At 34.9% G+C, this 13409-nt stretch overlaps 2 protein-coding genes across 2 annotated transcripts; one reads left to right on the top strand and one right to left on the bottom strand.

The window, feature by feature from the left end:
- Window positions 1-1140: 1140 nt before the first annotated feature.
- LOC110929565 (transmembrane emp24 domain-containing protein p24beta2) lies at window positions 1141-4687 on the top strand. The gene is made up of 4 exons (XM_022172719.2): window positions 1141-1411; window positions 3478-3664; window positions 3754-3861; window positions 4349-4687. Exons 1-4 carry the CDS (start codon window positions 1211-1213, stop codon window positions 4480-4482), a joined length of 630 nt encoding a protein of 209 aa, XP_022028411.1. The 5' UTR covers window positions 1141-1210; the 3' UTR covers window positions 4483-4687.
- A 938-nt stretch (window positions 4688-5625) lies between these two features.
- Window positions 5626-10028, bottom strand: LOC110929567 (protein NOI4). The gene is made up of 3 exons (XM_022172721.2): window positions 9867-10028; window positions 6223-6411; window positions 5626-5821 (listed from the first exon to the last, which is right to left on the bottom strand). Exons 1-3 carry the CDS (start codon window positions 9870-9872, stop codon window positions 5795-5797), a joined length of 222 nt encoding a protein of 73 aa, XP_022028413.1. The 5' UTR covers window positions 9873-10028; the 3' UTR covers window positions 5626-5794.
- Window positions 10029-13409: the final 3381 nt, after the last annotated feature.

Raw genomic sequence — 13409 nt, 5'->3', positions numbered from 1 at the left:
ACGGGCAGAGTTTCGGGATTTAGAATATAATACCCGAGCTATTGCTATAATAGAAGCTGACGGAAAGAAAAGAATTGAACCGTTTGAAACGTAGCTGTGATCGAGTTATTACCCTGTTATCGCGGCAGCGTTTCGTGTTGTGTGTGTTTTGAATGAGAAAGTGAATAACTCAGTGTAGGAAACGAATTTGAACGTCGTTCAATTGCAGAAATCTCAGTCCCACACCCTTCTATTTATAGCTGGAAAATGGTCTCCCCCGCGTGTCGCGACAGGGAGACCTGTCTCCTTCGCGTGGCGCGACGGAACACCTTTCACCATAGGGTTGCCACGTTCATGGGTAGGCTAGCTGAGTCGAAAGAGTTGATAAATTCGAATTAGACAGCAAGATATGTGGATAATCGTCGAGTAGGGAATATCCCCCCTGAGTTTTAGGGGCCCTGATCCTGATTCTGATTGTTCTGAAAATTTTAGGGATTGTGCAGGATTACTTGGGTTTTTCAATTAGGGTTTCCTTACTGATGAATTAATATAATAAGTATTAATTTTAGGGAGAGTTGTTACAATAATGCATTGCGTACGCAATATACGTTAAGACATTTTGTACGTTAACCGGCCTCTATATGTATAAGGGGAGGGGGGGGTGGTTCACTAGTGATAGAATTTATCACTCACAAGCACCAATCAAGTTCCGCCATGTCATCAACCATTTTTCCATCACTCACAACATTTTTTAGTGGGGGTGGTCATCACTCACCACCACACCCAACAATTTCCCCCAACTAACAATTACCCTCACAAAAAAAGTATCACGTCCGTGAAGAAAATAACGGAAATCAATTTTCGTAGAAGATTAACGCGTTATAGCATGGACCGGCGGTGTAAATAACGAGTGATAGATTTGTCCGTGATAAAATAACGATACCGCCCCGCCACCTCTAACAATTAATATATATAGTTTTTAATCTCGTTAAGGGAAAAAAATAATTATTTTTTAATTGTTCATTCTATGGAAAATAAAAATTTCTAACATGTGTCTGAAAATCAAATACATTGAAGTATAGGGGTTAATTTGTAAAGTAGAACATAAAATTAACCGACAAGTTCGAGTTCTCCAAAGTAGTACCTTAAACTAACGACGAGCTCCGACTTCTATACTAGATCTCTCCTCCGTTGTTTTACGTAAATTATTATCATCATCATCGTACAACAGATGGGGTTGCGAATTTTAACGATTGGTGTTGTGGTTTGTTCGATGTTATTTCAGGAAATTATGGGGATTAGATTTGTGATCGACAGAGAAGAGTGTCTGTCACACAACGTTGAATACGAAGGCGACACTGTTCATGTCTCTTTCGTTGTTATTAAGGCCGAAACTATGTGGCATTTCGCTGAAGACGGTGTTGATCTTCTGGTAATTATTATTATTATTTATAATCATTTCCTGCTTATTATGGGATATTTGTTTGATAATTGTGGTATAACTGTATGTATATGTGTTTTCTTTGTGGTTAAGAAGAGAATCATTGTGCATTGATTGTTACTTTTACTCTCTTGCTTAATCATTCAAACATAGGATTCCTCAAATTCATGTTTTCTGTTTGAGGTTGTAAGTTATCATAGTTGTAAGGTTGTGCTATGTGTTGTAACCAAGCAGTACCCAATTTACTCACTAATTTGTGTGATATTATTCATGAACAAGAACCAGCTATATATAACCTTACAAACCCAACAGAAAAACGAAATAACACCTAACGTCTATCACCAAATCAGGAGAGAATCAAAGACTAAATCAGAAATAAAGACTCAACGGAACTTCTAAAAACTCGGTCCACATGACCGTTATTTTGACTCAACAATTTTGACTCCAACACTATGACCACGCGTTGTGGTTTAATATAACAACCCGCCATGCCACTTCTATATAGGCAATCGGTTTTAACTAACTCACCCTCTAATTATCACATTGTGGTTTAACTAAAAACATTAAAAAAAATGATTGGTTGAAATGGGGTGGGCCCCCTCACATTTCTCTCAAATGGGCCCTTGGCGTCTCCTTTAACTAGCATGGTGCGGTGTTCCGGGGCGTTAGCCAACAACGCATGGTCTTAAGCATAGCCAAAATTAACCCTTGTTTTTTGCTTGTTGAATCCCCTTCAACATGTCACACAAGTATTATTTCCAATTGTACTAGTCCCCCTTTTCACAATAGAATTTATACGGGTACATTTATTTAGCCAACTCTATAGTTCAAACTTGGTAATACTCACATTATGTTTGTGTGAGTCAAAATAGGTGGTGGGAGGGAGTTTGATTCACAAAATGGTTTTGATAGAATTGGAATCTGTTAAAGGAATTTGAATTCGAATTAGTTAGAATTTAAATGAATTCGAAATTGTCATTCGTTTTGGCTGATAGAGTGAAGTGAGTTTTAGATTTCATTAACTTTTGCATGATCGTGTTTGGTTTGTAAATTTGTCAAAAGAAATAAAGAATTGGAATTTATGATGAGACATATGATAATTGCCCTTTGTTATATCCTTCTGTAATTTATTGTTTTTTTATAAATATATTTATAAAACAACAAAAAAGTACTTGTAAAAAATATGTAAACTACATTTTTATTAATATTTTATTCATGTAGCCTTTATAAAAATCAAATTATACAGTTTTATTAATGAAACGTAAGACTGAATTCTATTTAGTTTAGGGTCATTTGGGTAAAAACATCCCTTCATTAGGTGGCGTATTCTCGAATTACGTAAAGAAATTCGAAGGAATATATTCCAGTTCTAACGAATTCTGCAAACCAAACGTCGCTTAAAACTGTCTTTTTGAGATGAATGCAATATTTACCATCTCTAACTCCAGGGCGTAGCTTTCAAAGGGCCGGGAGGGGCGCCCGACCCCCCGAACTTTTCGCTCAGTAGTGTTATGTATGTACGTTTCGTATAGAATTTTTTAGGTATATACGTTTTCGACCCCCCGGTGGAAATTTTCAAGTTTCGCCATTGTCTAACTCCGATCAATATGTGTATGATTATCTATTTTTATTCTTAAAGTAGCAATAATCACTTTGCATATAGTAGAATTCAAACACCACTTCAAACATGATTTGTGGTTGGTCCCACAGTGTCTGCAGATTTTGAGCCATGATTATATTTGACTTTTAGAAGTCAAATAGAGTTTGCTATGCAGATTTTTGAGCTACAATTGATCATATGTAAATTGACTTCAAAACTTCAATCTGTTTTGAAGCTGAAAATCCTATTTGACTTTTATAAGTTAAAAGTGGATTTTAATTTTCATCGTCTCGAAAGCTCAAAAGTGTAGTATTATGCTTGACTGTATAAAGTCAACACTAGTTTATAAACGGGCATACATAAAGCACCCCTTTAATTTAGGAGGGAGGTAGTCTTTGACTATTTTCTTACTGTTGTACTTGTTACTTATCTAACAACCTGTGCTCAAAATTTTTAGATAAGAGGCCCGGGGAATGAACATATACACGCGCTACATGACAGAACTAGCGAGAAATATGAGTTCATGGCTCGCAAAAAGGGCGTATATCATTTTTGCTTCACAAACAAATCTCCATATCACGAAACCATAGACTTCGATGTTCAAGTTGCCCATTTTGCATACCATGATCAGCATGCGAAGGATGGTGAGTATCTATTATAAGCAAATAGCTAATAATCAGTTTTGTATATTTACTGTGTTATTGTTTGACTTGTGCATAAAAACCATGTGTAGAGCATTTCAACCCGTTATTTGAACAAATATCAAAATTAGAGGAAGCGCTTTACAACATTCAGTTCGAGCAGCATTGGTTAGAGGCTGAAACTGATCGACAGGCAGTAGGTACAAGAAATAACCCAACGCTTCTTTCTTTTGACTTTTGAGGTCAAACCTAGTAATTTTCTAGAATTTAGTTCATACCAAATTTGTCATGAATTTAATGTTACCAAGTTATATTAAATAAAAGGGTTATAAAATTTAGACAAGCGTAAAAGTTTGCTTGATGATTGGAAGCATTTGTGTCAGTTAAAGTTTTTAAGTCATGGCTTATTTGACTCCAACAGTCAACTTCGTTTTTCACTTCTTTGACTTTTGAAGTCAACGCTTGTTACCTATATACCATATTAATAACATTAGTTCTGTCTCGAATTCGAAGCTACTTTGTTTTATTTATGTACCAATCACAAGCTTAATGTAGTGACAGATGGTTCTTTGACGATTCATAAAATTTATGCCATTTATGAAGCTCATAACCATAGTTGTTTTGACTTCAAAAGTCAACTATACATTTTCTTGTGTGTGACTTGTTGATTTGTCATTTTGAGTGCAGTAAATGAAGGAATGAGTAAGAGAGCAGTTCACAAGGCAATAATCGAATCTATAGCACTAGTAGGTGCTAGCATCCTTCAGGTTTATCTTCTTCAGCGTTTGTTTGAGCGCAAGCTCGGGACTTCAAGAGTTTAACACGATCGCATGCCTTTATTTTATGACCATTGGCGTATTTCAGCATATACATCCTTGTATAAGAAGAAAAAATATTTAATACTTTTCATTTATTCACATTTTTAACACATTTTTTATGGCCGCGAATCATGTTTATGTATGTCTAGAATGAGTGTCTTTTTTTCAAAATGAAAGATTTTCGCTTTGTAATAGCTACATGTTAATTTATTCATAATTTCCCAGCCAAGTACAATATGTTGATCTCTTACCCTCCACAAGGATTTGTCCTGTTATGTTTGACGTGTTGAACGTGTCTAACTAAACAAGTGAACCGTCAACATGTTCAAAATTCGAATAAAGACTATTTACAACTTGATTACAACCCATCAACCCGTGTAACTCATTTAAATAATTAGTTTACACTGGTCGAGTCGGGTAAACGCTTTTGAATGTGTCATGATAAGCTTGATGTCTTTTTTTTTTTCTTACAGAAATGGATTCTTTTGAAAAGGTATGATGAAAAGATGGTTGTTTAGTTGGACACTTGGACTTGAGCATGAGTTAACTGCTATCTAAGATAACTTGAGATTCTTCAAGTACACAAATCATCATACAAGTGTCTATTGAAATTGTCTTTTTGTTGTTGAAGTCACCATGTTAGATGGCAACTTCAGTTTTGAATTCGCAAACCTGACACGATTATCGCCCCAAATTATCACATACAAATCAATTCCTATATGAACTAGATAAATGGTAGGGTGGTAAAAGGCCCTCCAACATCTATATGAACTAAACAAGAAAATATGTACTTTTTTAGTTGGAAAGCATTATAACAGAGAGCAACTAAAATCAGAGGTGCACAGAAAACCGGGTTCTGGACCCAAAACCGGTTCTTACCCCATCCTACCTATGCGCGGGTACAAACTAGTTCCGACCCGGTTTTAGAAAAAGGAACAGGCCCGGAACCGGTTCCACCTCTACACAGTCAAATCCCGGACCCGAACTGGCTAAAACCCCGAAAAAAACCCAGCCAACCAATCAAAAACACGAACGTACCCGGAACCGGTTGTTGACTTTGTTGACCAACCCCAGACCCGGTTCCGGTTCTAAATAAAACCCGTTTTGTGCACCTCTAATTCCACCACAAATTCAAACGAAGAAATATTAGGTTTCAAATAAAAAATAAAATTAAAAAGTGACTTTTTTTAAGAAGGAAAGAGTGAACAAAGGCAATCACAAACATATACTTGTTTGTTCAAGGTTACATTATCATCATAAAATCAAAGCAGAATGACCTCCAGCCCGATAAGATACAAGGAGTCTCTCATCGCTTTTATGCCATGCAGCAGAACCATTTTTTCTGCAAAATAAAAATAAAAATTACTTTAACAATTTTTTGAAAATAGTCATTCGGGACTCGTTTACGGTTCGACCCATTGACTTATGGACGGGTCAAGTCCGTTTATGTATTATCTGTTAAATGGGTATAAACATAAAAAATTAGCTACAAATGAAACGGGTCAAGTGTGTCAAAGACCCCAAGTGTATTTTTAATGCATAGAGCGGCCTTCTATCATTTTTATCAAAAAAATAAAAGACTATAACTGAAATCATATAACTTTTTAATTATCTTTGACACACAAAGTGTTTATATAAAAATGTGATTTGGGTCGACCCACCCATACCACTAATTCAATAGATGTAATGGGAGTTTGTGAATATGTTTTTCTAAGCAAGTAAATAAAATGCACAAGAGCTTACAGATTGAGGCTTCCCAAGAGTAGCGGTCCCAGACTTATTATACGTCGACTCGTTTTTAGGTGGTGAATCTGAAGTGCCACCTGTCTTTTTCTCGTTCCTAGCCTTGTTGAAAATAACTGTGAATCCTTCGGCTGATGCTGGGTCGTTCACATCCCAGTCACCGAACTTTGGCAATGGTGGGCCTTTATCCTGTAAATATTGAGCTTTATTTGCCATTTATTCATTTCCAAATATGGTACAAAATTAACATATCAGAGTAAAATAATCTAAGTTAGCACACACATGTAAACATGTTTGAGAGTTTATAAAAGAAATATTAAATGTATCCTTAGCGTCTTGAGAAATTAGATAGTAGCTATGCAGTTATAGGGGTCCAAAATCGAATAGCGGTCAAGGTCTGCTATATGATATATAGGTTATAGCGGTGGTATAGCGGTAATTTTTATACCATGCATAATTTATGTATTTATATATATATATATATATATATATATATATATATATATACACATATATATAAATATATCTTTGAAAAATATTAATAGTAATATCAAAATTCATAGTAATATCATTCCATTATCAAAAACCTGTTGCAAATCAAATACTAATAGTAACTTCGAAGTATTTAATTTAAGAATTAACACAATTAAACACCGTTACTGCTATAACCGCTATAGGCCACCGCTATAGCGGTATTTAGCGCCGCTAATAGCGGAACCGCTATAGCCACCGCTATTTGGACCGCTACACACCCTGAGGTCCGCTAACCGCTATAGCACCGCTATTGACTGCTTAGGATAGTAGTAGTATACCAATATCAGTTAAATGTATTCTTCCTGTGGACCCTACATGCTAAAGAGAGCCATGTGAAGAGTATTTACCCGATGACTTGACAAGGGGCGATTTCGTCAATAGCATGGTTTTTCAATAGGTTTCATAAACACAAAAACCGGTATACTGGAAGGTTTGGGTACTTCTAGTAAAAAACATGAGGTATACCATCAATGAGAGCAATTTGAGTTTATAGAAAATGATAATCATGCACATAGAACAAATGAAAGCTTCATATATCCCAAATTAATTTATATTAGTAACCACTAACCAATACGTTAAATGATTTACAGAAACAATCAATCAAACCTGACATGAGAACAAACAACTAACTCGAGAAAGTACGGAACAAGCACACAATATTACATCTATCTGGAAGACACAAAATGATATACACAAAACATCATGTATCGTAACTACGAGAACACATAATATATAACAAATGCAAAACATCCGGAAACAAGTCAACAACAACAAAGTTGGCGTTAAGCCGTTAACATTGTAGTAGAGTTATAACGTCCATATAACCATAGCATGTGATTACTTTCGATTGATCATTTTAGGACACATAGATAAGCCATGCCTGGAATCTTTTTTCAAGCAAACACAAAGGTGACCATGCAATCAGAGTATCAATTTATTGCTGCTGGTAATATCTGTGAAGTCATAAAAGTCGGTATAACTTCATTTTGAATAATTCTTAACATAAGTGTGTCACAATTCCCAAGTGCACGTATCAGGACAATCAAAGCCAATAAATGCAACAGTTTCTAGTTCGTGGATATGGATGCATGTATCAAGAAGCAGCACTAAGGCTAAAGGGTGTGGTCATGACCACCATGACCCTCCACATAGGCACCATGTCACCCACCTCTAATCCACCATCCAAAATCACTACCCTAAGGGTGTGGTCATGACCCAAACCACTATCCCCTTTATTATTTTAATTTATTTTTTAAAGTGTCAAAATCTAGGAAAATGGAAAATGTGGCCCGTGGTAACCATGGTTCAATCCACGCCAACCACCATGAATCATTGAGGGGGGTGGTGTAGCCTTCCATTCATGTTCCTACGTGGCGAATCATGTTCCAACCATGACCCCACATCCTTCAGCCTAATAGCATCAGCTTAAGTTGCTCAAGAATAAAAAAGATGAGGGTTAACTTTACTTAAAATAAGCAGATCTTGTAAAGATAAACAAAACGAGGAAACCATAAAAAATTGAAATAAGGTGTGTTATTTAAGTAGCTCAAGATCAACAAAAATGATGTTTAGCCAACTAACAAAGTAAAAAAAAAAAGCTTTAGTTTGTTGTGAAAGAACCAATGCAAAGGTAACTACAAACTTATAAAGTAAAATGTAAGTTCTAATTTCAAAGTCATAATTATGGGTAGCAACTAATTGAGATGGGCCCGCATCTTGGCATCTGTATGAGTTTCCTCTTTAAGTAAAATAGAAGCTAGAGTCATCAGTAACATGCGGGGCTAATGGTAAAACGTGTTTTGGTTTTATTAGGCGTTTAGGTCTTTCAAGGCTTGCGTCTTTTAGGACATAAGTGTTGAGTTTATATCACAAGGTGAAAAACACCAGCCTAAAGGTTGTGTACAGAGTATAAGTGCAGTATTACTACGCTATGCAAGTTTAGGTGTTAATGTGTTATCAATGGAAGTGAGGTCAAGTGACCCTACACTCAACAAAAAAAACACGTTCAACATACCCTCATTGTTCCCCGCTAGCCAAGACGGGAAATTTGTAACTCTTCGTAAAGCCTTAACTTACCATCATATATTGTTGAAATGATGAGGTGATGACAGAGCATGGCCCATGCTAGTGATCATCACATGTAATAAGTACAATCAAATACGACATGACATCTCTAATAATTTCAGTCTTTCCACTATTTCTTTGTGGGTCTTCTACTAGTGGGTTCGTGGTGGGGCGAGGGAAGAGGTGGCTTCTATAAACTGTACTAGGTCCCTTCTTATCAATATTCCAAAACAAATATGGATTATTGTTGCAAATGTAGGACAACTCTAGCTCTTGCTTGAATCAACTTTTTCCCTCTAATACAAATAACTATTATTATTACTATAAAGTATTAATTATTAATTATTGGCCATACATAATACGCGGTGAAGCTATCGTGTCAAAAAATGAACCAGTTTTCTCAAGTAATTTATCTACTCTAGAGATAAATCATATCATCCACACACATCCACCAAAACCGGGAAAGAATAGACATATTCTGCAAAAGATGATCACGCTTCATAATAACCGATGACTCTAGGTCAAAATATAGGATCAACACTTATCCATCAAAAACAGTAGCAGAAATTTGACTTTTGTATGTCAGACCTAACACTTACCAAATGTCCAAATTTTGACACCTCTTCCGCATAATTAATACCAACACTTACGCATAAAGAATATATACTATCTATCTATAAATCTCAATCTATGAAAAACATATATATCAATCCACAACAAATATATATACATATAACTGAAAGCAGCCAATTCAATTCTCAAAGTCAAAGTTTGACTTATTACCTCTACAGTCCATCAATGATTCCATGAAAACCTCAAGGATCCTATTCAAAGTAATCAATTTCACAAACTCATTGACCTAACGCAAAAATCAATAAATACTAAACCTAAATCGATGAACAGTCAGCAAAACAACATCTAGTTCGAAATTAAAGAGAATCAACAAGCAATCGCGAGTGAAAAACCTAAAAAAAAGGAATCTAAAAAACGTAAAATAAGCAAAATCTATACATTGAGATACAGTAAATGGAGAAGTGAAAACATACCGCCATGAGTGATTTGAGCAGAGAGAGAGAGAGAGAGATGATTAAGGTGGATTTGATTTGATTTGATTTGATTGAGAGCTTTTTGAAGGAGGAGGAGAAGAAGAAGAACCCAATACCTAACTTTTTAGAGAGAAAAGAAAATAAATACAGCTGGATATTTGTGGGTCATATTCTGTATTACGTCATCCATTAGACAAGTAAGTAAACGGCCCCCTAACGCAGTTTTTTTTTTCTTTTTTATAAGTTTTTTCGTCTTGTTTAAGCCAGTTTTTTCGACCTAATAGTGATTGGTGGATTCCTATTGCTATATCTCTAGTTCGCATTGTTTGTTGGATGTTTGGTTTAGAGCCGGGAGCCTTTTCTGAAACAGTCTCTTTATCCATATAAACAGACACCCAAAAAACACATGTTAACTTAAAATAGGTTCGAAGGGATGCGAAGACCCACGATCATTAGTCATGGCCTTCACTACCTGACCACCGTTGCCGCCACCAACACAACTACCACCACCATCACCGATGACGCAACTACCTTAATCAGTTAATCACCATCATTGTCGTTACTACTATCATTGCCACCTTTTCTACTAGGGTCTCCAACGCCACCATCGTTAACTTCCATGAAAAATTATATATAATGGGGAACCCAATTTGTTACTTTTTTTTTCTAAAATAAGTCACTTTGTTTTAAGCTAATTTTAGTTTAGGCTGGATTTTACCAAAACTAAATTGATGCTTTTTAAAATGCCCCGTAATAGGCCAAACTCACTTCCACTCTCGAACTCATTATGACAAAATTCGTTCTGTCCCGACACCTAACCTGGCCATCATGCCAAGCTCAATCAAATCCCTACTGGTGTTCCTAAATTAAGGGTCGGTTTTAAAGTCATGTGACAAGTAAGCAAACCATAACACTGTTTGTTAGCAAAGTACGTTAAAGAATGCATACCATCATCGTTTTAGTGTCATTCCATGGATCTGTGTTAGACCGAAGAGAAGATCCACGCATGTCTGGGAGTAACGTGTACATATAGGAAAATGTACAAGATTTACACATTATTGAATCGACCATGGCTCATAATAGACACCTACAATAAGCCATGCAACGAGATGCTTTCCGGTTCTACAATGAAGATATTAAATTAGTGAATTCTATTTGAACGGTGATTCTAATCTAACATTGTTCTAGAGAATAGAGATATCATCTTCTAAAGAGGGGTTACACATTCTATATTGGACTACTAGCTAGTTGTTTATCCAGCATATGCCACAACTTGGTCATGAGGCCTAAACCTGGATTTTTATTTATCATTATTGTTATTATTTTGTCTTAGGTTAGACATCCAACAAGTCTTTTGGTCGGAAGTTTGTTGGTTGTTATTGTTCTTATGCGAATTTGGTTCTATTGTATATTGTTTAGCACTTTAATTTATCAACAACTTGTGAAGCTACCAAGGTTTATATCTGTGTGGGTGTGACGTGCATTCCAGCAAAACTGGAAGTTATTTTAACTCAATTTGATATGATTTTTCTTATTTGTAAAAAGGTGTCAAAATTGACGTAAATCAAGAAAATGAAGTGTGTATATTGCATAATTCTGGAAAAGAAAGGGGGAATACGAAATATATTTGACACGTGATTACGTAAATTGTGAAAATTGGAATAATTCGACATTTTATTTTAATTTTAACTACTACAAACATAGGTGGCTGACATCAGCCGGTAATAGTGAAGCAATTCAATTGGATAAAAAGGGCGACAGGGGTAATAGTGTTAGGGACCTTTGACACTCCCCTATTAACCTAACAAAATTACGATTTTATCCTAATTTAAATTTACGATTTTGCCATCAAGTCAAATCTATGTTTTCGACCCCGCTAAAAAATAAATTTACGCTTTTGCTCCCAGCTAAATATTTCAATTTTACCCCTGGTAAAAAAAGACGATTTTGCCCATTTCAATTTAGAGTTTTGCCATTAGTTTTTTTCCGTTAAAAATACGATTTTCCCATGAGTTCAAAATTATGTTTCTACCCCCACTTAAAAATAAATTTACGCTTTTGCTCCTAGCTAAAAATTCCAATTTTGCCCTCGGTTCAAAATTACAATTTTGCCCCATATAAATTTATAGTTTTGCCATTAGTTTTTTTTCTCACAACCAAGTTACGATTTTACCCTCAACTTAACTTTACATTTTCCCCATCGTTTTTGTTTGTTTTCCTGGCGACATTACAATTTTGCCCCCAGTGTAAAATTACAGTCATGCCGGCAACTTCCTGGCACTCCCCCGTTGGTCCATTTAGTTTACAATTTATCCCCGAATTAAATTTATGATTTGGCCCTCAGTTAAAAATTACGTTTTTTCCATCGTTTTAATTTTTTTTACCAAAACTATAAAGATTTTTTGTTTTAATGGTTTACTACGGTCTTATCATCGTTTTTGTTTTTTTCCCTAGCAAAATTATAGTAGTCTTTTTTTAATTGGTTGAGAATTATTCGGTCATCGCCCCGCAATGCGGACGGGACATCTACTAGTATGAGACATTCTTGAAATATTTCTTTTTTCTTTTTTTTTTTTATATTCGATGGGCTTAGCTCAGTTGCATTTGTTCAGTTTATTTGAGTTAATTAAATTAACTATGCTAAGGGTATTGCAAACAACATTACTTAACTACACCATTTAACGAGACCGATATATGCTACTATAGTACATGTTCATGTATAGTATATTATCAAACGACCCACAATTTTTTATATTTATATGTAACGTATATTATGATTTTTTAACTGAGTTATGAGATTATTGAATGTTGGTCCTCGATAATTTTAAACACAAAAGATCAATAAACATGTTAAACCTAGAAAAGGGAAAACAACATCATAAAATACATTTAGTATCGAATTTAATTAAATACTTCAGTTAGTATCTCTAAATGGTTATCAAATGGAGTTTTGCCTTTTTTTTTGTCATCATTAGTTCATTACATCAATAGCTTCATTGTAGGTCTTAATTTTACGGGTGGCAACGACAAATTATCGTTATTTATGTGACCCGGACTAAACCAAATACTCGAACGTCAATATTCAAGCATCGAAAAGGCCTACGCTGGTAAAAAAAATGGGTTCCCCGCCATATGATAATATGTATTGAATGACTCGTAATGTATTTTTGTATATAAATTCTTGATTTAATTTATATTCCCCCAAAGTTAAGAACATGTATACCATCAAGTCATAATTAAAGGGTTTAATTACATTATTATCATGTAAGTAATAATATATGACTACTTAATGTGATCATTTTCAATAATATAGACAGGCAATGGTTTGTACTAGTTTAACGAACCTAACTTTGGTTGGAGTATTATTGTTCACCAACCAAATACTTCAACTTGAAGCATCTTGAATCGTATGTCTTTTTTATTCGAATACTTTTATATTATAATGTTATTATTATTTATATTTTTTTATTAGCATTCGAATACTTTTATATTATAATGTTATTATTATTTATATTTTTTATTAGCATAAAATTAAAGTAAATT

The sequence above is a fragment of the Helianthus annuus genome, chromosome 3 (genome assembly GCF_002127325.2).
Source record: "Helianthus annuus cultivar XRQ/B chromosome 3, HanXRQr2.0-SUNRISE, whole genome shotgun sequence".
In the NCBI taxonomy this organism is placed as follows: Eukaryota; Viridiplantae; Streptophyta; class Magnoliopsida; order Asterales; family Asteraceae; genus Helianthus; species Helianthus annuus.
Note: the sequence above shows the minus strand (reverse complement) of the source record. Positions and strands in the feature narration are given on the sequence as shown.

What these genes read in the sequence shown, in the direction of transcription:
- LOC110929565 (XM_022172719.2), top strand. Translation starts at nt 1,211, where the DNA reads ATGGGGTTGCGAATTTTAACGATTGGTGTTGTGGTTTGTTCGATGTTA. An exon ending in AAGACGGTGTTGATCTTCTG is followed by an intron (nt 1,412 to 3,477) that starts GTAATTATTATT and finishes CAAAATTTTTAG; the next exon opens with ATAAGAGGCCCGGGGAATGA. An exon ending in TGATCAGCATGCGAAGGATG is followed by an intron (nt 3,665 to 3,753) that starts GTGAGTATCTAT and finishes AACCATGTGTAG; the next exon opens with AGCATTTCAACCCGTTATTT.
- LOC110929567 (XM_022172721.2), bottom strand. An exon ending in CTCTTGGGAAGCCTCAATCT is followed by an intron (nt 5,822 to 6,222) that starts GTAAGCTCTTGT and finishes TTTATTTTGCAG; the next exon opens with AAAAAATGGTTCTGCTGCAT.